Genomic DNA, 26,700 nt, shown 5'->3' with positions numbered 1-26,700 from the left:
AGAGACGGGGTTTCACCGTGTTAGCCAGGATGGTCTCGATCTCCTGACCTCGTGATCCACCCGTCTCGGCCTCCCAAAGTGCTGGGATTACAGACTTGAGCCACCGCGCCCGGCCTGACTATTTCAAGAACCCATTGACTGGTATGTCTTATCTTCTGTCTTGCCTCAGTCATATTCATCCCACATATGCGTTCCAGAATGCTCTTATGAATGAATCAATCTCCTATCTCCTGCCTTAAAATCCTTCCATGGCTCTCCACTGCTTACCAAACAAAGCCCTACCCTTGGCTTTCACAACTCTTCAAACAGGTTCAGCTTCTATTTTCCTTCTGTCTCATGCCAACCCCAAACCACAATTAAACCAAAGTGTAAACAGCTTTTACATAAATCCTGTACTTTTCCTGCTCCTGGTTCCTTCCTGTCTGAAACTGACTTTCTTGATTCTAATCATACATTTTCACAAAATCTTTTTTTTCTTCAGAGACAAGGGTCTCACTCTGCCACCCAGGCTGGAGTGCAGTGGCGTGATTGTAGCTCACTGCAGCCTCAACTTCCTGGGCTCACGCAATCCTCTCAACTTAGACTCCCAAGTATTTAGGACTTCTGGCACGAGCCACCATGCCTGACCACATACATTCTCATAAAAAGCTTAATTTGAATCCCTTCCTCCCTCATCGCTTTTATAGATTGTTGCCTTCTCAGCTTTATACAGATATATCATTACCTTGCAATACAGCTCTTAGTTCCTCTCTTAAACAAGGCCTTGGATGGCAGAAACACATTTTAAACTTTGTGGTATACCCACACCTTGTCCTCCTGCAATGCCCAAAAGTTCCTTAGTGTGTATTCAAAAAAGATAGCATTTGTTGTTGCTACAGACACATATTTTGTTCTCTCTAAACATTGGCTTGTGGTTAATGTCTTGCGTATTTTTTTCATTGGGGATGAGGGGATAGAGTAATGTAACGATGAGTTATAACAGAGTTCCCCAGGCTGGGCACAGTGGCTCATGCTTGTAATCCCAGCACTTTGGGAGGCTGAGGTGGGCAGATAACTTGAGGCTAGGAGTTTCAGAGACCAGCCTGGCCAACATGGTGAAACCCTGTCTCTACTAAAAATACAAAAATTAGTCGGACGTGGTGGCTTGCGCCTGTAGCCCTGGCTACTTGTGAGGCTGAGGCATGAGAATTGCTTGAACCGCAGAGGCAGAAGTTGCAGTGAGCTGAGATTGCGCCACTGCACTCCAGCCTGGGCGACACGGCGAGACTCTGTTTCAAAAACAACAAAAACAAAAAGCAAACAAACAAACAAACAAAACAAGGTCTCCTAAAGTCCCCATCTTTGAATCTTACTTTAATTCTACTTTCACACATCATAAACAATGCTTAGTTTGCCAAGTTATTAATAATTAAAGGAGCTTGCTTTCTAAAAGCCAAACTGGACGAGTTTTATTATTCCAAAATCCAGTTAAGTGTTTAATCAAATATAATTAAACATTTAAAAATAGTTGTAAAGGCTTACAGATAAAATAAAAATCAACTTTAGTAGAACCAGAGGTGGTGAAGGATAGATTTATCACTGTGATTAAAAATATTTAAAAAGAGGCATAGCTTCAGAAAAGGAAACAAAAACTCAAAAAAAATATTCCAAGTGTTTATCATGAAGAGAAACACTGCATACCATTCCTAGACCACAGGCTTCTTAATATGAAACCCAACGAATATTCAAAATTCGAAAGCCTCAGCCCTTGATATTTAGGCAGTCCAGAAGTAGAAATATACCCTGAATCACAGCTTAGGAGTAAGTTTCCCAAATATCCATTTTATCATGATTTACATTCAAAGGTGAGCTACCCAGAGAAACCTCCTGCATCTGCAGCTGTGGCACAGAAAACGACACGGACGGGAGGGCGTTCCCCCATTTCCCCTTCCCACACCTTCGCTCTAGAGTCAGGGAGAGCCTCAATGAAAGTCCCCAGGCCCCTAGAGGAGGGATCCGGTGAACCAGCAAAGTGCAGACTAATCAAGATGAAGTGGATCCAAGAAAGGACTTTGGTTTGATGGTGAATCTTCACTGGTCACCTTTCTGGCATTAGGAAAACAAGGTAGTATGTGTTCTTCCGACATTTCTCATTGAGGCCAGCTCTTCTGGTTCCACTGGGGATTCTGCTCCAGTGTGAGACCCGATGCTGCTACCAACACACAGGGTGCAGGTCCTGCCCTAGAGGAGCTCAGCCCTGGGGTCTAATCCATGATCCCTTTGGAAGAAAGTGGCCCACATGGCACCACTCAACACTGACTGCGGTCGCACTGAACACCAGGCCAGAACAAGTGTGGGCTCTACTCCTGAAGCAGGCTTCTAGAGATCAGCATCCTCATCACTTCATTGCTACCTGTAAGAGGGAGGAAGAAGGAAGAATTTCACAGCAGCAAAGTCTGAGAGTTTAGTAAAGCTCTGACCAGGCTGCTCCAGGCCTAGCTCAGGGTAGCTGCAGATTTAAACCAGAATCATTGCTTTTAGCCTGGGAGAGATGAGATTTTTAGAGACTTCTCTACAAAGTACTGAAAAATGTCCAGAAATAATATTTACTTTTTAAAAAACTTACTGATAGTAAAAATGCTTATGTAAAGTTTAAAAAGGCAGAATAAAAACAGTATATACGAGATACTCCTAATTAAAATTAAAAATGTACCAACAAAGGCAGAGTAAAATGATTAAAAGGAGATATACCAATATTACATTCTGGATGTGGAAACATGAGTGATTTTTTTTTTTTACTTTTCTTTTTCCTTTTTTTTTTTTTGAGACAGTCTTGCTCTGTTATCCAGGCTGGAGTGCAATGGTGTGATCTTGGCTCACTGCAAGCTCTGCCTCCCAGGTTCAAGCAATTCTCTTGCCTCAGCCTCCTGAGCAGCATGTGCCGCCACATCCAACTAATTTTTTGTATTTTTTGTATTTTTTTTAGATGGAGTCTCACTGTCGCCCAGGCTGGAGTGCAATGGCACAATCTTGGCTCACCGCAACCTCTGCCTCCCTGGGTTCAAGTGATCTTCCTGCCTCAGCCTCCCGAGTAGCTGGGATTCCAGGCATGCACCACCGCGCCCAGCTAATTTTTTGTATTTTTAGACAATCGGGGCTTCACCAGGTTGGCCAGGCTGGTCTCGAACTCATGACCTTATATGATCCACCCGCCTCAGCCTCCCAAAGTGCTGGGATTACAGGCGTGAGCCACCAGGCCCGGCCAATTTTTTGTATTTTTAGTAGAGACGGGGTTTCGCCACATTGGCCAAGCTGGTCTCGAACTCCTGGCCTCAAGTGATCCACGCGCCTCAGCCTCCCAAATTGCTGGGATTACAGGCATAAGCTACCGCACCCAGCCTACTTTTCCTAATTTTATAAGGTTTTAACAATAAATAGAAATTTCTTTGGTAATCAGAAAACTGATTTATAAAAGAACAAAAACATTTTCCCTGAAAGGAGGGTATTAATTATTTGCTTCACTTTTAGCAGTGGCCTTTAATGTAAAAAGAAATATAAACTCCCTCGAGCAATCAGTAGTTACATCGTCTCAAATAAAGCATAAATTGTAGATTTATCCAACAGTGAAGTCCATGATGAAACAAAGTGGTAAAGTGATAAATGTCCCAATTCTTTTATAAGTGGGTGATGGTGTGGCCTAAAATAAATGTTTTCCCGCTTATTATTGCAGGGTTGAGAGACAGTCAGAATGAAGGCAAAGTTTCCCATGCACATAAAGCTCTGTGAGAAAGCAATTCCAAGAGTAATGGAAGGACAAAGACTCTGGGGAATTCCGTTTGAACCCTGGCGACTGAGCCCACAAACATCTTTCTGGAATGAGGTTTGAAGCAAGCAGCCGTCTAACCTGGGGTAGCCTGTGACTCTGACATTAACACCAGAGTGGTGGGTCTCAATGTGTGGTTCTCAGACAAGCTGCGGCAACCTCACTTGAAGACTTGTTGGAGATACAAATTCCCAGGCCCGCACTAGACCCTCTGGGGCAGAAGCTCTGGGGCTGAGGCCCGCAATCTGTGCTCCCATGCCCTCCAGGCGATTCCAGCACAGGCTGAGGTTTGAAAACAGTGCTGTGAAAGGGGCAGGGAAGCCCCATTATATAATGTTTCCAGCAAGGCAGCCTCACGTTGCTTCACTGAAGTCACTCGAAGAAGCCTCTGCTCCTCCCGCTTTTCCAAGAGTCGTGTCATTTCAAGACGTCCGCACTGGCTGTAGAGAGTGGAGACAGCCTGGCTCTGAGCCTGACCCCAGTGGCTTACATGTTTCCTAGACAGCATGTCTGTGACTACCAAGATACCCATATACTGATGGTTTATTTTATTGAAAAATACACTAGTAATATTGAGACAGGTATCTTTTAGGCCATCTGGCTGATAATCAATATAGAGCTACTGATGACCATACGGGCTCACATTCGCCCTGTACATCACTGTTCTTGGATCCCTGAGGACCACACACACTATCACCTTAGAGAAAACCACAGCTGTAGTTTTCAACATGCTTTCTCATCCATCATCTCAGTTCACCCTTCTCGCAAATCTACAGAAGAGCAGTAGCAGAGTGATCCGATGCCCACCCACGGTGACGAAGCTGAGTCTCTGGACTCTAGGCTGGGGCTGTTTTTGTGCACCAAGCCCCTGCCAGAGCAGCTCTGTGGAAAGGGAGGGAGGAGGAAGCCTCGAGACAGACAGGGCTTGACTGGACCCTGAGGTCCGGGAGGCATGGGGACAGACACACTGGGGAAAGCAGCGATACCGCCCCCGTTCTGAAGGAAGAGAATAACCCCTGGCAATTTTTACCTTCTAGAATCTGGTGGACCCTGGAGTCCCGCATGTACTGCTGAACAGCGTAATCCTTCAGGTAGCCGTAGCCCCCGTGCATCTGTAAGGCCTGGTTGCAGATCTGCAGGGAGACAGGGATTAGACGTCTTGGACTCCGGGAAGACTGTGGAGCAAGCAGCTTCCCTTCCTACCCCAGCCCACGATCTGGCAGCCCGCCGTAAACTAATGAAAGAACCACAAACAGCCAAGCTCAAACAGGGCCTCCACATTCTGTATGGTTAGAGACAAGGAAGGTTCACCTACTAAACTTGTCAGTCCCCACCAGACAGGCGACTCAAAGCCCTCTGGCCCTCTGGCTTATTACCTGCCAGGCACAAGCTGCCCACGGCCACCCTGGCTGGGATGAGAAGTAGTTATGGTTCCCCCTAGCGGCAAAGCAGCCTCAGTGTAGCTCCGCCCTGACAATGTAAACACGGCAGAGTGCTAAATTTGGGCTGCTGTGAACCTTCCAAAGGTGGTGTCTCACCTAGAACACAACCAAACAATAGTGACGTAACGAAGTGTGTAATGGCATGCAGCAGACCTGAAAGCCAGCGATGAGCGCTCCCACGCAGGCCGCTCCTGAGTTAATTTATATCCTTCAGCTTAAGGTGATCCCCATGGCATTCCAGAGGCCTTTGTTCCAAAGCTGACTCACGCCTCTCAAGACCCTGGGCCTAGAGGCTGTTCCCTGTCCACCCCAGCAGAGCCAGAGGAATCACTTACAGCAAAGCATTCATCTGTAGCAAAGAGCTTGGCCATGGAGCACAAGGCCACTGCCTCTTTCCTCTCTTCCTGCAGAGCCACTGCTGCGTTGCGGATCATCAGCCGTGCGGCCACCAGCCTTGTTGCCATATCAGCCAGCGTGAACTGCAAGTACTGCAGCACAGGGAGAAGAGAACCAGACAAGACTGAGGGGCTTAGACCAGCACCTGGTGCAGGAGCCTTGCTGAGACATCTCTGACGCACCTTCTTCTAAGTGATCCAAAGCTTCACAGTCTCTTGCTTTTTCTAGAGGAAATTTATTGCTTTAGAAGTGCTAAGTCCACTTCACCCACCCAACACTCTAGTATCAGTAAAGATATCCTGAGAGAAGATGGACAGAAATAAAGCACAAGCTCTGGCTAGGACAGTGGTGGGACTGGCAGAGGAATTTCCTGGCTTCTCTCCTAGAAAACGTGGGCCCTAGAGCAGGTCCCGGGCTGCAAAGAGTGGAAAGCCATGTGGAGGCAAGGGAGAGGTTACCTGGTTACTGGCCAGAGGCTCTCCAAACTGCTTCCGGACCTTGAGGTGGTCTCGGGTGAGGATGACAGAGGCGTGGGCAGCCCCCAGAGAGCAGGAAGCTAGAGGGGAAGAGCGCCGACGTTCCAACTGAGCTGGAAAACAGCACTGCCGGTCCCGGACTGCCACCTCCCTGCCGCACCCCTTCGTGTCTCACCAATATTGATCCTCCCTCCGTTCAGTCCTTTCACGGCAATGAGGAAGCCCTGCCCCTCGTCCCCAATTCTGTTGGCCAAAGGGACAGCACAGTCTTCGAAGATCACAGCTCGTGTTGGCTGGGAGTTCCACCCCACCTGGCAAAAATCAGGGACTGTGTGGCTGCCCAACAATCCAGCAGGTAGGGCAGCCTTCCCTGGATACAGAAGCCTGTGAGGGATGGGTTTCAGCACCCGTGACTTAGACCCGCGAGAACTTAAAATGAGGAGAAAGAAAAAGTTCAGGTTTAAAGGCCTGTCAGCAGTCAGAAAGATATCTGTTTCAGCTAAACATTTCCGAACGTATTAAGAGAATCTACTTTCTAATGTCTACCCTACCTGACTTACAAACACTTCTCACAAATTCCTTCAGGATTGTGACACCAACTGCCCTCAATTTCAGTGCCTCTAATTGAAAACCACAAATTATCTAAAATCTAGTTCCTTTCTGGCTCTGAAAATATGACTGCCTTTACATTATTTCCTTGCTCTCTTTTGTTGATAGGATAAACTTCATTTCTAAGCCTTTTATTGAAGGTCTTCCTGCCCAGGAGTTAGCATGGGCTTTGCATGTGGGAGAAGCCTAGGAAATGGCTGCTGTGTTACCAGAGAAGGGGGTGTTAAGATGCATAACACCTTGTAGTTACGGAGGATCAGGAAGGATCCTGTAGGAAAATATGGAAACCTGAGGAGCTGTGAGAGATACACTTAGGAGTCATTTCATCACCTGCCTTCTCTCACAAAGTCCCCCCATAACAGTACAAACTAGAGAGAGATGACCGCTTTCAGCATCTGGTCTAAACAATCTGAATGGGTCTTGAGCCCTTATTACCAATTACGGTTACGTAATCACAGGTCTCCTGTTCATGCCCTGGCCATGGCGGTTCTTCATCCTAGACGTGCCTTACTTTTCAAAATACTTATAGTACCTAAGTGTCCTTCTTAGGTTGTGAAATACCCACAATGATCTCTAATGAGTTTTACTTTATTTTTAATCAAAGAAGACAAAGGGACCACGTGCCTTCCATTACTGAGACTTGTGGTCAATACCAGGTCTTCTCTCAGTGTCTCTTCCGGGAGCAGCAAAGCGCAGCAACGTAAGAAGCTGGATAGGAACACAAGCCAAAAGGAGAGGCAGGGAGGTCGGAACACTGACTGACAGGTGGCTTGTAGACTTCACTGGCAAAAGCTGTCACTCTCCCCAGAGGCCTGGTGTTTAACAATGCCCTGTTATATTTTATACGCTCCTGTTGAAAATCCTCATAGAAACAACTGCTTCGAAGGTAGGTTAGCAAGTATGCAAACCTGTTTTCTGAAATAGCGCAGGAGTTGGGCTGGCAGGTGGCAGTCTCATAACCTGAATTGTTTCCTGTTCGACAGCCACTCACCTTTTTCTCCTTCTTGCCAAAGCTGAGGCCAGGGGTCCCCTTCTCAACAACTACGCATGAGATGCCCTTGGGGCCTGGTCCTCCCGTTCGACACATGACCACATAGATGTCTGACTCGCCACCACCGCTGATGAAGGCCTGGAGGGGTAAAAGGGGTGCAATAGGACTAGGGAATGCATGAGTTCTCACAGCATCTGGGAACACCACTGGGGTCCTCCTAACAATAAGGTCTAATGGCACAGAGACTGAGGAGGGGTAAAAGGTAGCTGCAGTGACTGCAGAATCAGAGATACAGTTCAACAGAGTATTAAAAGGATAGACAAAAGTCAATGAAATGATCTGGAATCAGACTAGGAGAGAGAGAAACAGTGAGAATAAAGAAAGATAAATGGGTCAGAGGTTCTCTTCCCAACACATAAAAATCCTATGGGAGTATTAACCCACAGATGTGAAGGAACCAGAGGGTGTCAGGAGGAAGCTGGGAACAATTTCCAAGGTGCTCTGGAAGGACGCACACTAGTACCTTGGAGCCATTGAGGATGTAATGATCTCCCTGTTTCTTAGCGGAGGTCAGAAGAGAGGCAGCATCACTCCCGCTTCCTGAGGAGGGATCAAAAGGCAGCAGAGAGAAGCTGAGAAATTCAGTGAGGTCGAGGGAGCCCAGCACAATTCTATCTCCTAGGAAATCTTCCCTAAACAGACACTGCTCAGAGTGTGCCAATGCAAAATCCAGGTGGCCAAAGGAACGCTCTGTACTTGGTGGAAACTGCTCTCATCAGTCAGGCCACTGTCCACCTCCCAACACACCAGATAGGTCTCTTGGTCCTTGTGACATCAGGTCATAGGACTCTATTACTCCTCACCCAAACAGCTTGATAAACAGGGGCTCAACGTGTCAACAGGCTGGGAGGAGTGCTCGGTGACGCCGTCTGAGCAGGAAGCATATCTCCCTGCTGTATCTCAGTGCAGTGTGGCAAACCCACCTGGTTCAGTGAGGCAGTAGGAAGCAAACTTCTCCATAGTACAGAGCGGTGGGCAAAATTTGTGCCTCTGTTCCTCATTTCCAAAGCTATCAATCATCCAGGCACACATGCTGACAGGTACACCAAGAAGAAAAGACATTGGCAGAAATAAAGATGGGAAAGAAAAAAAATTGGGGGAGAAGGGGAGACAGAACAAAGGGCAGGGCAGTAAGCAGAAGAGTGGGAGGGGGAAAGTCACAACTGGGAAGATTCTTTAAAGGAAAAGGCTGGATTAAAACATATTCCTGGAATAAGAACTACCCAGAGATAACCAGGCTGAGGCACTTCTCACCAGGATGTCTGTACTACTTCTAGTCGGGTTACAGGAGCCTCTAAAAATCAGAGAGTTATATGTACTTTCTATGAGTAGTTTCTATTACTTCTCAACTCACTGGCAGTTCCATCTCCGGATTGAGGAAAAAAGTGAGGGGGCCAGGCGTGGTGGTTCACGTCTGTAATCCTAGCACTTTGGGAGGCTGAGGCAGGCGGATCACAAGGTCAGGAGTTTGAGACCAGCCTGACCAACATGGTGAAACACCATCTCTACTAAAAAATACAAAAAAATTAGCCAGGTGTGGTGGCGTGTGCCTGTAATCCCAGCTACTCAGGAGGCTGAGGCAGGAGAATCGCTTGAACCCAGGAGGCGGAGGTTGCAGTGAGCCAAAATCATGCCACTGCACTCTAGCCTGTGCGACAAAGCGAGACTCCGTCTTAAAAAAAAAAAAGAAAAAAAAAAAAGAAAAGGGTGAGAGGACCCCGATCACGTTATTGGAGAAGTCTCCTAGTACCAGCTCAAAATAAGATTTCTGAGAAAGCTGGCTGACCTGATTCCCTAAGCAAAACACAGGACGACAGAATCAAGTCCAACAGGCAGCAGCAGACCTAGCGTGTACTTTTTTTTTTGTTTTGAGACGGAGTCTCACTCTGTCGCCCAGGCTGGAATACAGTGGTGCGATCTCAGCTCACTGCAAGCTCCGCCTCCTGGGTTCACGCCATTCTCCTGCCTCAGCTTCCCGAGTAGCTGGGACTACAGGTGCCCACCATCACGCCCGGCTAATTTTTTGTATTTTTAGTAGTGACGGGGTTTCACCATGTTGGCCAGGCTGGTCTCAAACTCCTGACCTCATGATCCACCCGCCTCTGCCTCCCAAAGTGCTGGGATTACAGGCATGAGCCACTGCACCAGGCCCCTGTAAGTCCAGTTCCTTGAGGACACTCAGCCTCAAAAGATCAATCTTTTTCCTATGAATCTGAACTCTCACAGTCAGCCCATGTGGGTACTTCATTGTGCCTTCCAAGCTTGGGCACTCACTTGTGGATGCTCATATAGGCTGTGGTGCTGGTGCAGCCTGTAGCCAAGGCTTCAAAAATGACAGAGGTATCAAGCCGTGACAGTCCAGACCCACCCACATCTGTTTGTACGTAGACCCCTCCGAAGCCTAGCTGGGCTGCCTTCCGCATCACATCCACCGGGAACAGCTCCTATGTACAAAAGAGAGCAGGGTCATCAGCAACTGGTTCAGAGACGGCCTTCCTTTTAGAGGGTTCAATGAGGGGATTAGGGTGCTTGCACATGGGAGAGCACACGAATTCTCTTAACATGCCTGTTTGTCATCTTACAGTGGTTATCAGTTAACATGGGTCCTGTAAAAACTTCTTCTGGCATTAAGAAGTTTCTTTTTATTATCGATAGAACTGCCTTAGTTTTATATCCAAATCTTTATTCAAGTAACAAAAAAGAGTTATGTACAAGATGATCAGGATGCCTTCTAGGAAAAATCATCCACTACCATATTCTTACTTGCAGTAAGAGTTGGTAAGTGGAGGAGACATTTAACACTTAGATTATTAGGAGACGAAGATAAAGGTCTGCCTGAGACATCTGTTAGAACGTCTAAGCACAAGAAAAACTCCTACCTTCTGGTCCCACCCTGCCATATTTGGAGCCATCTCCCGGGCAGCAAAGTCAAAGGCCACTTTCTGAAATTCCTTCTGCTCTTCATTAAGTCCCAGGGAAGCTGTGGGCAGGATTTTGCATATACTCAGTTCCAGGGCAGGGTCAGGGAAGAGTTGCCAACAAGAAGCATGAAGCTGTGAAACTGGATCTACTGTAGTATTTCCCATACACAGTACAGCCTTTAACAGCTAGAGAATGGCATATTCTATCATTATTCCACTTGTCATATGGAGAAAGGACAGTTCTCACACACATCCAGATCAACCTAGAACAGGATAGGGGACTTCCAGACATCTCTTATCCTAGACACTTAGTAAAATGCAGTTGTAGACCCAGAGGTCGAGGCCACAGTGCTAGAATTTTGGTTATTATAACTGGCACTAAAGAGCACTATGGGCCGGGCGCGATGGTTCACGCCTGTAATCCCAGCACTTTAGGAGGCCGAGGTGGGCAGATCACCTGAGGTCAGGAGCTCGAGACCAGCCTGGCCAACATGGAAAAACCCCACCTCTACTAAAAATACAAAATTAGCCGGGCGTGGTGGCACATGCCTGTAATCCCAGCTACTTGGGAGGGTGAAAAAGGAGAATCGCTTTAACCAGGGAGGCTTTAACCAGGGAGGCGGAGATTGCAGTGAGCTGAGATCGGGTCATTGCACTCTAGCCTGGGGACAGAGCAAGACTCTGTTTCAAAAAAAAAAAAAAAAAGAAAAAAGAGCATTATGGGAAGACTATGGTGCCACACTTGACGATAATTTACTTCAGTGCCTACAAGCGATGCAGTCCTTACAAAAGAACACAAGTGCAGGTGCCAGAGTCTGTTCCTCGGGACAAATCCGGGCATCAGTAATGGCTGGCTATGCAAACCTGGAGAGGGCACCGTGTTTTGTGATCAGTACTCTCATTAAAACAGGAAAGTCAGAAATCAAGAGTTCTGAGGATTAATCATCGGGCTGCCTTGAGAAGCTCAGAGCAGAAACCTATGTTGGGTATTACTCTCACGAGCAGAGTTAGGGATAAACAACTCATGGTTCTCTGACCGGGGTCAGGCCATTTATTCACACAATTTTGTACAAGAGTTGCTGTTGCTATAGACCATGGCTCAAAGATCATTCCCAAAAGAATGTTTATTGGGTGTTTACCAGGTAGCAGTGCTGGGGTTACAAAAATAAATATGATCCGGCCAAGCGCGGTGGCTCACGCCTGTAATCCCAGCCCTTGGGGAGGCCAAGGCAGGTGGATCACTTGAGGTCAGGAGTTCAAGACCAGCTTGTCCAACATGGTAAAACCCTGTCTCTACTAAAAATATAAAAATTAGCTGGGCATGGTAGAGTGTGTCTGTAATCCCAGCTACTTGGGAGACTGAGGCACAAGAATTGCTTGAACCTGGGAGGCAGAGGTTGCAGTGAGCTGAGATTGCACCACTGTACTCCAGCCTGGGCGACAGAGCAAGACTCCATCTCAAAAAAGTAAATAAAAAGATCCATTCACACAAAGGATGACCTCAATGGTAGTAATGCATTTTATTTCAATCCTAGCAAGAGTTCATTAAATGCTAACAAATCTTCTGTAAATAGCTACTTCCTAAAACAAATAGTTCAGGGAACCACAGGCTTAAGAAATAAATCTGAGTTGCAGTCTATTGGAAGTAAATAGTTTAATGGAAATCATATGCATAAGTAAACACGACATAACTACCTAAGTTCCCACAAGGAAATACACTATAAAAACAAAACAAATACCACCATTCATGAACTTTGCCAGTTACTAGCAGAGTTCAAGATGCCAATACATACATACTAAAGAGGTAAAGCTAAATAGAAAAACAGTCCAAATGAAATGGGAAAAGCCTTTTACTGCAGAGCAACTCAAGTGTAAGCAAGATGCAAACAACAATACCCACCTCTAAATAATTCCTTATCTGCTTTGGTATCAATCAGGGTAATCTTAGTTATCAAATTCTAAGTGCTAGGACAGGGCAGCACCTCTTGAATGAATTTTAAGACATGGAGAAGAAAACAGTATTCTATGCCTTACTGTACTTTATAGATCTGATGTCTAAGGGACTTACTCTGTTGTAAAGAAAATTGTCATTTATTTAAAATAAATTAAAAATATTTTAGAGGAAAAAAGTGTTTATAAAGGTGCTTGGCAGAGAAGTCACAAACTGGCCGGGTCTCCACCACTCCTTGTTACATTCACATTATTGTTCAGAGCCTAAAGACACTCAAGTTTGTCGGCTCCGGTAGAGTCTCTCACTTGCAGTAATAATTATTTTTCCTGCATGAGTTTCAACACTAAAAGTGTCTTACAGCCAGAGGTATTAAGATACCACATCTTTGTGTGTGAGCAAATCTTGTATGACCTGGAGCTCTTGTTCAGCTGCGACCATCAGTACCCAGCCAGCTTCTTACATTCTCACTACCTTTATGACCCACTGTTATGAATTTAAAAACCAACGAGCCCAACAACAACAACAAAGTCCCAAGTTTCTTCATTTCTCTAAGCACCCGAGGGTGACCGGCCGCAGGAGGACCCGCGCGGGGGTGACGGGCCGGAGGGGGGCCCGCGCGGGGGTGACGGGCCGGAGGGGGGCCCGGGCGGGGGTGACGGGCCGGAGGGGGGCCCGCGCGGGGGTGACGGGCCGGAGGGGGGCCCGGGCGGGGGTGACGGACCAGATGGGGACCTGGATGGTGGTGACCGACCGGAGGGGGCAGCCCGGCGGGGGTGACCGGCCGGAGTGGGAAGACGGGCCGGCGGTGACGGGTCGGAGCTGGGAGCCGGGCCGAGGGTGAGCGGCCGGAGTAGAAAGCCAGGCCGGGGGAGTGACTGGCCGGAAAGGGAGCTGACGCCGGGCGGACTGGATGGAGCGGGGAGACTGCAGTCCCTCGCGGACATATGTCCGCCAGGGCTCTGGACACCTGTCCTCCTGCCCGCCCAGGAGATCCTTACGGTCGATGCATGAGCTCAAGCTCCGGTGGCCGGTCTGGACGAGGGCCCGGAGACCGCCGGGCAGGCAGCCGAGGCTCGCCCCGAGGCGCCGGCAGCCTGTCCCCAACATCGTCACTGCAGCTTCGCGTTCAGCTAAAGGCCTGAAAGCCTCCGACCTCCGCTGCGCTCTCACTAGCTGTGCTTGCGACCCGGCATCGTCTGCCCCACTGCACCCTGGGGGTTGTAGTCCTCCCACGAGCCCTGACAACCCACGTGCAAGGTGGGCTCCAAAGGGGGCCACGACTACAATTCCCAGAAGTCCTCGGGGCCTCGGCGCCGCAGAGTCGCACCGCCCACCTAGCGCCGCGGGGTTACGCTGCACAGCCTCCGGCGCGGGGGAGGCGGACCGCGGTCACGTCTGCAGAGTGGTGGGTTTGTAGCCGGTAGATTACTTTATCATCTATCTTGTCCGTTCAGTTGCTCCTCATAATTAGCAAGGATAACAAGGTAACACAAGGCTTACTTACATTCACCCAACAGAAGTGCCTCTGTGGAGCCACTTCCCAGTGAGCTGGAACTGAGAGAGGGGTCCCTGGATGAGGACCAAGCAAAGAACCGAGAAGAGTTTAGGGGCAGGTTATGCGAGACGGAAATGGCGCAGATAACGGAGGGAAGGATTTGAGGGGCTCAACACAGTGTCTGTGTTTCGCAAAAGTTGGAGACATTCTAGGCTGCCTCTCGTTGCCCCCATCTCGCTCTGCGCGGGTTTTGGAGGACATTAGATTCTTTCTTGTATCTCCGTTGATTCCAGAATCTTCCGCACTTCAGTCTCCTGCAGGGTGACCATGTCGAGACCTCGGAAGAGGCTGGCTGGGACTTCTGGTTCAGGTGAGCTGCCCCCAGGCTGCACAGAGGCAGCTCAAGAAAGAGCCTTTCTCGAAGAACGTGTTTAATACTCTTCATTTTTCACTCCCTGCTTGTTGAGAGAACCCTTTGTGATTTTTTATTAACTTATCCTTAATCACTCTCCATCTTCTTTACGTGTCTCACCAAGCTCCTACTTAAGAGTCTTTTTCTTGTTTATTCAGGCAATGGTTGTGACGCACAAAGACTGTTTGCGATACCAGGTGGCGTGCTAAAGAACAGAAATCCCCTGGTGGCGGGTAAACTGCAAACGTGATGGGGTTCAGGGGAATGGATTGCTACGGTTGTGGAGGGAGGAATCACAGGAAGGCCTGGAGAAGGACGTGTAATTTGAGCCCAGCCCTGAAGAATGGGAGACTTTCCATGGGCAAAGTTTAGTACTAAGAAAACGTGAGGTCGTTTTTATATTCACAAAGATGGATGGCACTCTTAAGTGGATGGAGGAGGAGGAACATTGGAAGGTGCAGGAAGTACCTCTTTTGGTAATGACAGGGGTTCCAGATACACTACAGTACATTGCAGTTATGTATCAATATGTGGTGTTTGCAGTGTGCCTGTTAACTCCTAAGGGGCCATCAGGAAACTAGGTTAGGAAAGTATACTGGATTCAGAGCATTAGATATCCATAAATAATATTTAATGACAATTGATGTAGGGACTTTGACTAAATTCAGAGGCAGTATAGTTATTCAGTAGCTTCAGACAGACCTCAGTGACAGGTGCTGACCTCATATCTTGACTCCGCCATTACTGGATGTGTGATCTGGAGCATGCTTCCCAGATGAAGAGTACATCTCACAGGTTACGTAGATAAACCGAGTTAAGGTTAGGGTAACACACAGACCTTGGGCCCTGTCATATAGTAATCAAACTTAGCTACTGAATGCCTACTGTGTTCCAGGCACATTCTAATTGTCTTGGGATGAAAGCGAATCATCACCATTTCTACAATGTCCTGAATGAACTGTTTCTTTCACCTGTTATTGGCACCTTCAAGGAGCAGAAAGGAGACGGGCCATGAGCCACAGTGAGCAAGAGGGGAAGAAGCATGAGATGAGAATAATAATGCTTTTATTGAGCATTTATTGTAATGCCAGGCATTGTCTAGGCCTTTTGTATTATCTCATTTAAGCTTCAAAATAGTTGCAAGTAGGTGCTTAGTTTCCTTTTTCCTATGCAAAGGCATAGCAGAGAGAGTGAGGAAAGGAAAACATTGACTACTGCCAGGACCTTTAATCCTGAACAGCCCTGTAAGGTGTTCTTATCCTACTGAATACGTAACCCAGAAGATATCCTGTAAGGTAGGTATTCTTGTCTAATTTTTATAGATAAGGAAAGCTTCTTAATGGTAAGATTAAGGTCCTGCAGCTGGTAATGGATCCATGATTTGAATCCAGGCCTGACTCCAAAGCGTAAGCTTTTTCCATTATGAAACATTGCCTCTAAGAAGCATGATCTTTTCTTTTGCTTCTCCTGTTGCAGACAAGGGACTCTCAGGAAAACGCACCAAAACTGAGAACTCAGGTGAGGCATTAGCTGAAGTGGAGGACTTCAACCCTCAGAAGACTTCAGCCACTAAAAACTGTGTGAAGAATCTAAGCAGCCACTGGCTGATGAAGTCAGAGCCAGAGAGCCGACTAGAGAAAGGTGTAGATGTGAAGGTGAGATCCTTGACCTGTCTCCAGTCCCTTCATGGTGGTTTTTAAATGGGGTTCCATCCCCAGCTTCTCTTTGAAGGGTAGGAAAAAGGTAAAAATGAATAAAATCGGCAGGGTTTATTATCATCAACTGGTTTATGAACCTATCTAGGGCAGGGGTTGGCTAACTTTTGCTACAAAGGGCCAGACGGTAAATTTCGTAGGCTTGTGTGTGTTAGTCTGTGTTGCAACCCTGCCCTTGTAGCAAGAGAGTGGCCAGAGATAATACATAAACAGCTGTGGTTGTGTTAAAGTTCAACTGTATTCACAAAATCCAGCATGGGGTTAGATTTGCCCTGAAGGCTGTAGTTTGCCAACCTCAATCTTAGGTTACCTTTCTCTGACCACCTGCCATGCTCCTAGGTGTCTCCCTGCCAACAGCTGATGTATATTTCAGGGAATTTAATATAGCCTGGGAAAAATATAAGCAGAAATATTATAGAAGAAATATAAAGTGAAATGCAAGTATCCAGCAGATTACTTTATCATCTAGATTATTCATTCAGCTAATCCTCATAATTAGCAAGGATAACAAGGTAACACAAGGCTTACTTACATTCACCCAACAAAAGTGTGTCTGTGGAGCCACTTCCCAGTGAACTACATATTTCCTCTATAGCCAGTGGCCCCTCTCACTGTTGGGGAAGGAACTGTCTGCTTCCATATATGCTAACTAACTGGCCAAGGATTGTTTAATGATTGAATTTATTTTCTCTTGCCTAGTTCAGCATTGAGGATCTCAAAGCACAGCCCAAACAGACAACATGCTGGGATGGTGTTCGTAACTACCAGGTAAGAGGGTAAGGAGGAGGTTCCCTGAGACCCAGGTGGGATAAATGCCTGCCTCCTCCTCATGACTTACTCAGTAGCAGAACCTCTTGGCCAAGGTTGCCTTTTTCAGAACCAAACCTGATAATGTATTTAAAAATGCCTTAAGTGTGCCGCATGAAATCTGCAATTTGCCTGTGTTCTGGCCAGTGTCCTGGTAAAAGTCTGGGTGTCCTGGCAAAGGAGATGGACTTTCTAATGAATTGAGAAGTGCAAACAAGAAAAACCCATCTATTAAAAGCAGACTTGATGTCTGCTAAAAGCTAGACCTTTCCAGCTGATGGGAGGATAGTTACTGTTTCTTCTCCCCTGAGACAGGCTCGGAACTTCCTTAGAGCCATGAAGCTAGGAGAAGAAGCCTTCTTCTACCATAGCAACTGCAAAGAGCCAGGCATCGCAGGACTTATGAAGGTTAGTTGGACAGGTTTTGGTGTGAATCCCTTTCCCTCCAGGGAGACTAACTTAAGTAGATATAAAGGGATACACCTTAATTAGGTAACAAAAAAGTACACTCCCCCCCACCCCATCCCCTTGTACAGGAGTAGGGAAAAACTGCCCTGGCCCGTCCCTATATGACAACAACTGAAAACAAAGCAGGCCTTCATTTCAGGTCCCACCAGCAGACTTCACTCCACCTCTAAGTCTTGATCTCACTTGAAAACAGGCCTGATAGTAGCTCCTCCAAACTTATCAGGATAAAATTACTAACTCTGCAGGTGGGAAAAAAACAGTGGTACCAGTAATAACCTTTGCCATTTGTTTTGAGAGCACATTTTTAAGATTTTTGTAAAAACAGTTGATTTCCTAGTCTATATATTAGACTTTATATTATTTCCAAATTTCTGAGCCCCCATTGGCTCTACAGCAAGGCAGATGGGGTAAGAATGTTCAGGGTAAGAAATGAAATTTGGATATGGATTAAAGATTGGCTGTGGAGCTGACTGCAGGCAAATGATTCAAAACTTTTGTTTTGGTTTCAGATCGTGAAAGAGGCTTACCCAGACCACACACAGTTTGAGAAAAACAATCCCCATTATGACCCATCTAGCAAAGAGGACAACCCTAAGTGGTCCATGGTAAAGACTCTGCTTTCCATTTCATGACAGGGGAAGGATGAACAAGGGGAGGAAGACGGTTGGGCTGACTGTAGGTCAAGGTACACAGCCCGGCACTTACTCAGATGAGGTGATACTGATGAGATAGGAGCTTCCTGCAGGCGGTTAAAAATACAGTGGGCAGAGTCAGCCTAGACACATCTTTCTATCATGTACACTATTGTCACTAGGTGGATGTACAGTTTGTTCGGATGATGAAGCGTTTCATTCCCCTGGCTGAGCTCAAATCCTATCATCAAGCTCACAAAGCTACTGGTGGCCCCTTAAAAAATATGACTCTCTTCAGTCGCCAGAGATTATCAATCCAACCCCTGACCCAAGGTAAGAGTGGGCCCTCTCCTATATCGTCCGTATACCAGAATGACCTCATGAATTCCCACTTACTAGCTGATGAAACTTGGGCATGGTACTTCACCTTTCTGTCAGCATCCTCACCTGCAACATCCATGAGGGAGGGAATGTGGCCTGAGTTACCTGTTAGTATTACCCAGTACTCTACAGTGCTTGGCACCTGGTAAATAGTTTTGAACAAATGACTGCTCGCCTTAGCACCACGTAAAATGTACCTGTGCCTGGCACAACTTTCCTGTTCAAGAGGAGACATTAATACCTAATTCTTCCTTTTTCCTTTTTTTTTAATAGAAGAGTTTGATTTTGTTTTGAGCCTGGAGGAAAAGGAACCAAGTTAACTGAGATATTACTGCTGGAATGGGCAAGAAATTACTCCAAGACAAAAGAAGGTGGGTGGGGGGGGCTTGCTTGTTATGCTCACCTGGGCTTGTGTAGCTAAGTAGTTTTTGTGTACTTTTTTCAATAAAATAATATCAAAGTTGAAAAATTTTTCTTCTAAAACCACACTGAGTGCAGTGGGATACCCCCCGCTGCAGACCTCTTACCTCCAGGCGGGCTCCTCTGGCCGCTCCAAGATGCAAGGCTGCCTCTGCCATCTTTCTTCATGATCACTAGTAGTTCTGTAGCAAATTGCAGGATGTAGGGCTGAGACCCTCAGTCTGGTAACACCCACTGGAATGAACTTTTCTTTCTACACCAGTCTTGCTCACCTGCCCCTTACATCATCTGGCTCCCACAGAGGTTTAAACCATCCCATGAGCAGTTCTAGGTAAATTGCCAGATAGGGATAAGAACTGAATTCATTTCTCAGCCATATGCTTGTCTCAAACAGGTGGCTAATGAAGTATTCATCATTTTCCACCAGGAGCTATACAGGGAGAGCACAGGCACTATGCAGGGAAATCAGGGCGGGGATTTGTCTTTCCCCGAGTGTCAGAGATGGGACCATGTAAGACGGAAGAGACCACAGAGCTTGGTGGACCATGGGCACAATGCCTCCAAAGCCACAGGGGCTTCCTTTAATCAGAAAGACCATTAAAACAAATGTTCTTCTTTTAAAATACAGCCATTGAAAAGATGACACATTAAGAAACATGTAAACACTGCAGCTGCTTAATTACAAGTTGCACTGCTTGATTTAGTACCTATGCACTCCCAGGTTTGGGGACCTTAAGAGAGGGGGACAGGAGCCTCCCCTCACTTTCACAGTTGGATAGAGAAGGCAAGACTGTGGGTAGAGTAAGAGAAAACAGAAGACCTGGCTTGTGCACAGCGCCTGAGAGAATCAAAGCAAATTCTACCTTCTAGTTCTCCCAGAAGAAAGGTTTAAGATGTTAGGAAGGTTGGAAAATGAACGTGTTTTGTCAGTTGGGAGGCAAAGGAATTGACAAACGCTTCTAGTTAGAATATCAGCTAGGAAAAGGAGGCATACAGAGCCTGACCTCATGCTCTGAAAAGGCAAGGAACCCAGAACCTGCCTCCCTCACCCACTTAAGCCCCAACCTTGATCATCAAGGGCAGCGCATGGGTGGTCCTGTTCCCATGAGGATTGTGCGTCGCACCTGAACACAGGACCCAGCATGGGGGAAACAAGCTTGCCTTCCTTGGTTCTGCTGCCCCCAGTCACCCTCCCAGGCTACCCCAAATGCCTCTCCCTCCAGTCTCAGCTCTGATCCATGAGCCCTGTCAAAGGCCTGAGACTGCACTGATCTCAGGAAAACAGGAGTCTTCCTTTCCCACACTAACTGAAAGGTGACACAGGAACCAACTCCTAAACTTTCCAAATTACTGAGAACTCCGACCACCAAATGCTGCACCTGTTGGCCAGTGGGACCTGCTTGGTCTTTCTATAAAGGGAAGGGAGGCCAATAGGAGAGTAATGCCTGTCATTTCCAGGGGAGGCAGAAAAAGGACACTAAACAACTTTGCTACCATAGGCCCCGGCGCAGAGCCAGAGAGGGAGAAGTGCCTTCCTCTCTAGCATAACTAGAATACTCACAAGAGTTTTTTATATGTGTTTTTTTAAACACACAATACCAATGGTCCTAAACTTGGGTCAGTCAACTGGTGAAGATGACATATTTGGCAAGCAGAATGATCCGGAAGTGTGGCAGCAGTCTTCTGCCGAGGCCCTGGTCTCCCCTGTGCAACCTATAGGGAGAGGGGTAAAGGGGCTTGGGCATTAGCAAGAACAGCCTTGCCAACGGTTTGAAACTAAACCTCAATTTCCAGAAATGAAATGGAGGGTGAGGAGAGACGAGGGTTCCCTCTCAGCAAGGCGGAGGGATCAAGGCCCCTTCCTGGGATTGCTTCTTAAGGGAAACAGGCCCTCTTGTTAAGGGCTTGTTGGGGCACATGGAGTAATACCTAGAACAGCCCAGACCTTGGGGTTACCGAGTGGAGTGACGTGAAGGCAGGCAGTTGCCATGCACTGATCTTTCTTGGTGGCTGGGTTCAGCCTCCTGGGTTCAACACTGCCGCCATCCATGCACCACACTGACCCCAGGGCTTCTCTGTTCCCAAGGCCATTCCACAGGCTTCTGTTCCAGGACATTACTGACAATCCAGAGAGGATGGAGAAGGGAGGTGCCTGGGTCCCAGCAGTGAGTGGCCGGAAGGAGGTGGCCTGTGGGAACTTCAGATCACCACATCCAAGATTCCCAAAGAGGTAGCTTCCCAATCATGAGTCTTCCCCCTGCCATTTAGTGGTGGCTGGCCCAACTCCTGCCACTACCTCAGGGACAGTAGAGGGGAGTACAAGAGGTGACCACCCAGGGCCCTGTTGGCAGCTCAGAATCCCAGGGACATGCTCAGATCCTGTATCAGGAAGCTCGGAGAGCCAGGAGCCAAGGATGCGTGCTCTGTGCTCTCTGCTCTCCCTCCTCTAAGACGCAAGGCAGCCCCGCGAGGAAGGGGCTCGTGTTCCCCAGAGGGGCTGGCTTCCAGGATGCTACCTCTCCTATCCCACATCGGCCACAGAATCCCAAGGAGAGACTGCTTCCCACCCCAAGCCCCTTGGATTCTCCAGAAAAAAGAATTTAAGTCAAAAACATGATTTGTTTTCAGGTTGCAAGTAACGGGTCAACTGAGCCTCACAAGGTCCGCCCCCGCCCCCAGCCGCTGGTGTTGGTAGACGGGGGTGCTGGGTGGACGCCCAGCATCTTCTTGGCCCCGGGGGCCTCTACTGCCTGCAGTTGTTGTCAGACAGCTGGCTGGGGGTCCGCACGTCACCCAGGGAGGTGGTGCCCTCGAAGCGCTGTGAGGCGATGGCCGCCTGGTGGGACATGCTCTTCCGTACGATGTCACCCTTCCGCCACAACACCACTTCCTGCAGAATTGAAAGGGGGCAGCGCGACACCTTAGAGGAAGGCATGGGGACAGGTTCCCAGAGGCTCCCAGCTTTGTCCTGGGGAATCATGGGTAAGGACCTCCTCTGCTTCTCTCTCACCAAAGGCAGCAGCTGCCAGCACCTCCCTGTCCCTGGTGTGGGCCAAAAGGGCAGGTGGTTGCAGGAGCAGGCCCGAGGAAGCAGACTCTAATGCCAAGTGGGGATCCTCATCCTTGTCGTGCAATTGTGGGTGACCTGATGTTCCCACCTCTTGGCAAAAATGGAGCCTGACCTTCCATAGGAAAGACAGCCTCCTGTTCTGTCCCAAGGGCATCGGGGCCTGGAGGAGGAGCCTGGCCCTCACCTGCTGCTTGAAGTAGCGCCGCTCCTCCTCGTCTATCAGCACCAGGTTGAGGTAATAGCGCACAGAGAACTTCTTGTTGATGTCCCGCATGGTGGGCGTGAGCTCATATCCTGCCAGGAAGAGCCGGATCGGGATGGACTCTCCTGCAGGAGGAAGGCAGGAATCAGCACAGTGGACAAGGTGACGCACTCTCCCTTATGCCAGGTCACTCTGACCCCTGCAGAGATGCCACTGGAGTGCAGCACGGAGCACTCTGCCTTCTGGGAAGGTGCACTCGCTCTGCTGCCCAGCAGGGGGCTGAAACAAAAACGTGACTTTCCAATTTCACTCCAGGTCATGTTGCAGCTTCTTATGTCTCCTCCAAAACAGAGAGCAGCTGAGTGGGAACAGCACAGGGGTATTATCAGTATAAGCATTTTTTGATTACATGCAGTATGTTTAGTTTTTGGGTTTTCAAAAGGCAGCTGTCAAAGTCCAGTTAAGTCACCATTTCACCCAGCACTTCTGATGCCATCTTTCTCCATCCTCAGTGTATACCCCCCAAAATACATCCTCCCTCGTGTGTGGACTGGCAGGGTGGCAGGGTGGTCTGGAAAGCAGAACGTCCTCACTACGGCCTCAGTTCTGCATGAACTGCTTTTCTGATTTGTGAGTTAAGTCTGCTGCTTCCTCTGGACCTTCGTTTTCTCATGTGAAAAATTAGAGAATCGGACGGCATGATACTATAGATCCCTTCCAGCTCTAACATCAGGCCTTTTCTAGTATCAGTGCAACAAAATTAGGGCAGTAATTCTACCAAGAAAGGCCAAACCTATAATGTGGTCTAAAGCTAAATATAGGCCATCTTATAATTATCTGCTGTTTTACATGGATTCTCAGTGACCCATTTCATTTGCACAGGAAAAATGACAGCTGGCTCTATTTGCACAGCCAGTGACAAAATGGGACATCAGAGAGTGTCAGGAGAGCTTGGTCCCAGCCCTCCAAGGGCCTGGCATGGTAACACCCGAGTGTCCCCAGAGCTGCAGGCAGCTAAATCTGTGGCACTCCTCCTTCCACATAGAACAGCCTGTGGGAGTAAATGGAATAAGCCAAATAAAACCCTGGAAGCACCACGCACTTCGAAATGAAGACAGTCTTCACCATTCCTGAAGAATGGCTAAAGAGCCAATGAAGAATGTAAATGATTGCTTCTTCCAGATAATCATGGTCCCCAAATGACAAAGGGCTTCCAGCTCTACCATCCCAGATGTAACGTTAGCTCCCTGGGACTGGGAGAGGACGCTTCCAGCAAGTTCCAGGGCTATCTGGGCACCTGGTGGTGTTGGCTCAAGTATCTAGTAATGCTCTTTCTACCTGACAAGTGAATTCAGAGAATAAATCGGAGCTAGAACCGAGTCACAGACGGCTGCTGTGCAGGCATCCCTTGCTCCGGAGCAGCAGAGAATGCCAGAATGTCAACAGGAAGAAGTAGAAACCTGTTCAAACCACATCTGCTCAACCTGGACTTTCCAAAGCGACGCTTGAGGTTCAATCTTAAGTACAAGCCCAATATATTATCCAAGTCTAAGTGGAACTTTTCAGGGTGAAGATGGGATAGTAGCCTGAAGTTCTACATACTCAGCCTTCCTTTTCTTCCTTATTGGCACCCACGGTGTAAACTGGGAGATTAATAAGTTACAGGTTAAGAGGACATCTTACTTGGACAGTGTAATCCCCTAAGCCCCTTCAGAATTCTGTGCAGGACATGGGAGAAAAGCTGTGGTGGCCGAGGCCTGGGCTTGGAGTCTCACCTCGCACTGGTGCCCCGTCCATGATCTCGTACTTGGCTATCGTGTCGTTCTCGTGGTACACGTTGGGGCCTGTACCCGTCGTTTCTCGCTTGATGATGTCTATCTCCATGTGCTTGATTTTGATTCTCACCAGCAGGAAGTATATCTTCCCTACAATGACATCTTTCAAGTGGTATCTGGGGAACAGAAAGTACAGGAAGATGTTGGTACTGTGGCCGGACCTTTCCGTTTCAGCAGGGCGCACACGCCACGGCCAAGCGTGCTGGTTAAAGGTCCAGTTCCAGGACACGCTCACCCATCACTGCCCGCACGGCTGTGGCTGAACGGGTTCCCAGTGTGGTCTTCGCTTGGATTAAAGTAGCTTCTGTCCCTTCCACATCCCACGCAAAGGACGTCTCTCCGGCGTGGTACCCATTCATGTTTGTTCATCTGCTCTATCTCCCCAGCATGCAGCTGCTTTAGTACCTTTTACATTTGTGTTTTTGAAAGATATCCTAATTTATGAGAGTCTAGTCCTGCAAGTGCAGGGACCAGTCTCTCCGTGCCTCTGATCTCCACACAATGTCTTTTGGGAACTGGGCCTGGATGGCTCAAAGCACACAGTTCTGTCTGCTCTAGGCCAACAGGCCAGACAGCAGCAGTACAGCAAGAAGAGCAAATCACTCTCCGCATCAGCGCCTGCTTTCTGGGCTCTGCCGGCCCAGCCTTGTGAGCTGTTACGAACTGAACCACATTGGGTAGCACTTCCTAACCCTCAAGCTTTTCTCTTTGGGTCAGTCAATAGTCTACATGTGCACAGCCTGTATCAGGCATGAGAGAGAGAGAGTAAAATCTCAAAACCTGATGCTCAGCTCACAGGATAAGAATGCTGGCACAGACATCAGAATTCAGCCTCCTTATATTACAGGTGAAGAAAAGGAAGTTGGAAGAAAAGAGATCATTTCTCTTGGATAACCAGGATGTGAGTAGGGGGTAGAGAAAGGTGGTAAACCCAGGATCCTAGTCCCCAGGCTGGAGTGTTCCCCACTGTTTCACACCACCCTTCTGTGTTCCCCACTGTTTCACACCACCCTTCTGTGTCCCCCACTGTTTCACACCACCCTTCTGTGTCCCCCACTGTTTCACACCACCCTTCTGTGTTCCCCACTGTTTCACACCACCCTTCTGTGCTCCCCACTGTTTCACACCACCCTTCTGTGCTCCCCACTGTTTCACACCACCCTTCTGTGCTCCCCACTGTTTCACACCACCCTTCTGTGTTCCCCACTGTTTCACACCACCCTTCTGTGTTCCCCACTGTTTCACACCACCCTTCTGTGCTCCCCACTGTTTCACACCACCCTTCTGTGCACAGTCTACAGGAAGATTGCAGACACCTGAGCAGTCTCAGCAAGTTTGCAAAAGCAGCAGGAGAACACCTGTGCCATCTTACAGGGGATGCTTACAGACCATGGATTCGAGATGTTTTCAAACTCCTACAAATCACACATTCCTTTATTCTAAATGTTATATGAAAGCAAAAGCTGCTCCAGGTATAAGCAGGGAGAGTTAAAAAAACAACAAAAATGCTGCTTGTGGATGGAAGAAAAGTGGAAGGCCGGAGGGTCTAAGACCCCGGCTCCTCTGCCACCTCACACTTTCTGTGTGTTTGAAACCCACTGACCTGGTCCAAGCTCCTCCATCCTTTTACAGATGAGAAGCCGAGGTAGAAAATGTTAGTACCTGCTAACCTCAGCCCAACTTCTTAGTGGCAGAACAGGACCTGGTTCCGAGTCCGGGGTTCTCTGACATAGAAATCAGGCCCTGCACACAGAGCAGCCCGCGGTGCGAGGAGAGGTGTGGTCTGGAAGTGTCCCGTCCCTGCCTCTCTAGACCACCTTTTCCACACCAGCTTTGGTCTGGCCTGCACTGCTGACCAGTGGCTGCTTTGAGCTCCTACAGGTGGCACAGCTGCTGGCCTCTGCCTTCACCAGGTGGCCAGGGCAGGAGTGGGTAGGCACTTTGGATGGCTCCTTTCTGGGCAGAACCACAGAGCCCTGAGGCTGTGAGGAGAAAGGGGAAGAGCCTGTTCCCATGCCAGGCCCAGATCAGCCTCCCTCCCACCTTGCCCCACTCTCTGTTCACTGGTGGGCTTAGGCCAGGCGGAGCCAATTCTGGGTCACACTGGTCATTTTCCTGGGGCCCTCTAGGTGCCAGGCCTGCCAGGGGAGGAAAAAACACCATTCCTTCAACCCTGTTCCAAGAACCACATGTGTTCCTAGTTTTAAAAAGTTCTGTTCCTGACCCTTCAAAGGTGAGCCATCTGGTGCAGCTCCCACTGCTCCCAGCCTCCGGAGGACAGTGGATCCAGGGGATGCCACAATGAAAATCCTACTTAGAAACTTTGTGGCTTTTGTTTTGTTTTGTTTGAGACGGACTCTTGTTCTGTCACCCAGGCTGGAGTGCAGTGGTGCCATCTCGGCTCACTGTGAGCTCCGCCTCCCGGGTTCGTGCCATTCTCCTGCCTCAGCCTCCCGAGTAGCTGGGACTACAGGCGCCCGCCACGCCTGGCTAATTTTTTTTGTATTTTTTTAGTAGAGACGGGGTTTCACCATGTTAGCCAGGATGGTCTCAATCTCCTGACCTCGTGATCCGCCCGCCTCGGCCTCCCAAAGTGCTGGGGTTACAGGTGTGAG

The 26,700-nt window shown here is 48.3% G+C and overlaps 3 protein-coding genes across 6 annotated transcripts in view; 1 reads left to right on the top strand and 2 right to left on the bottom strand.

Moving 5' to 3' along the window:
* Positions 1 to 1,639: 1,639 nt before the first annotated feature.
* Positions 1,640 to 13,855, bottom strand: ACAD8 (acyl-CoA dehydrogenase family, member 8). Its single transcript, XM_011997207.1, has 11 exons — positions 13,647 to 13,855; positions 10,656 to 10,756; positions 10,051 to 10,220; positions 8,700 to 8,809; positions 8,240 to 8,316; positions 7,717 to 7,854; positions 6,292 to 6,427; positions 6,099 to 6,196; positions 5,580 to 5,732; positions 4,833 to 4,935; positions 1,640 to 2,392 (listed from the first exon to the last, which is right to left on the bottom strand). The coding sequence occupies exons 1-11, from the start codon at positions 13,753 to 13,755 to the stop codon at positions 2,340 to 2,342; spliced, it is 1,248 nt and encodes a 415-aa protein (XP_011852597.1). The 5' UTR covers positions 13,756 to 13,855; the 3' UTR covers positions 1,640 to 2,339.
* Positions 13,856 to 13,965: 110 nt separating this feature from the next.
* Positions 13,966 to 19,027, top strand: THYN1 (thymocyte nuclear protein 1). 4 transcript variants are annotated; one of them, XM_011997204.1, is made up of 8 exons: positions 13,966 to 14,057; positions 14,437 to 14,513; positions 16,032 to 16,210; positions 16,970 to 17,038; positions 17,393 to 17,485; positions 18,055 to 18,150; positions 18,360 to 18,510; positions 18,832 to 19,027. In XM_011997204.1, the coding sequence occupies exons 2-8, from the start codon at positions 14,471 to 14,473 to the stop codon at positions 18,876 to 18,878; spliced, it is 678 nt and encodes a 225-aa protein (XP_011852594.1). In that variant the 5' UTR covers positions 13,966 to 14,057; positions 14,437 to 14,470; the 3' UTR covers positions 18,879 to 19,027. The 4 variants fall into 4 exon arrangements, with proteins under 4 accessions (XP_011852594.1, XP_011852596.1, XP_011852593.1 ...); XM_011997203.1 differs by having other exon boundaries at positions 13,993 to 14,132; XM_011997206.1 differs by lacking the exon at positions 18,360 to 18,510 and having other exon boundaries at positions 18,832 to 19,024.
* Positions 19,028 to 19,513: 486 nt separating this feature from the next.
* Positions 19,514 to 26,700, bottom strand: part of VPS26B (vacuolar protein sorting 26 homolog B (S. pombe)) — a 23,396-nt gene continuing 16,209 nt past the window's right edge. Inside the window, exons 3-5 of the mRNA XM_011997212.1 lie at positions 24,026 to 24,234; positions 22,233 to 22,375; positions 19,514 to 21,868 (exon numbers count right to left, since the gene is read on the bottom strand). Coding sequence (XP_011852602.1) covers positions 21,722 to 21,868; positions 22,233 to 22,375; positions 24,026 to 24,234 — 499 coding nt within the window. The 3' untranslated portion in view covers positions 19,514 to 21,721. The remainder of the gene's footprint in view (positions 21,869 to 22,232; positions 22,376 to 24,025; positions 24,235 to 26,700) is intronic.

Source organism: Mandrillus leucophaeus, unplaced genomic scaffold (assembly GCF_000951045.1).
Source record: "Mandrillus leucophaeus isolate KB7577 unplaced genomic scaffold, Mleu.le_1.0 Scaffold533, whole genome shotgun sequence".
Lineage (NCBI taxonomy): Eukaryota > Metazoa > Chordata > Mammalia > Primates > Cercopithecidae > Mandrillus > Mandrillus leucophaeus.
This window is presented reverse-complemented; position numbering and strand designations above follow the sequence as displayed.

Coding starts and splice junctions, on each gene's coding strand:
- THYN1 (XM_011997204.1), top strand. CDS start 14,471: ATGTCGAGACCTCGGAAGAGGCTGGCTGGGACTTCTGGTTCAG. Junction 18,151..18,359: donor ACAACCCTAAGTGGTCCATG/GTAAAGACTCTG, acceptor TATTGTCACTAG/GTGGATGTACAGTTTGTTCG. Junction 18,511..18,831: donor AATCCAACCCCTGACCCAAG/GTAAGAGTGGGC, acceptor TTTTTTTAATAG/AAGAGTTTGATTTTGTTTTG.
- ACAD8 (XM_011997207.1), bottom strand. CDS start 13,755: ATGTTGGGGACAGGCTGCCGGCGCCTCGGGGCGAGCCTCGGCTGCCTG. Junction 8,317..8,699: donor CTACTGCCTCACTGAACCAG/GTGGGTTTGCCA, acceptor ATCCCTCCTCAG/GAAGCGGGAGTGATGCTGCC. Junction 7,855..8,239: donor ACATCCTCAATGGCTCCAAG/GTACTAGTGTGC, acceptor TTACCCCTCCAG/GCCTTCATCAGCGGTGGTGG.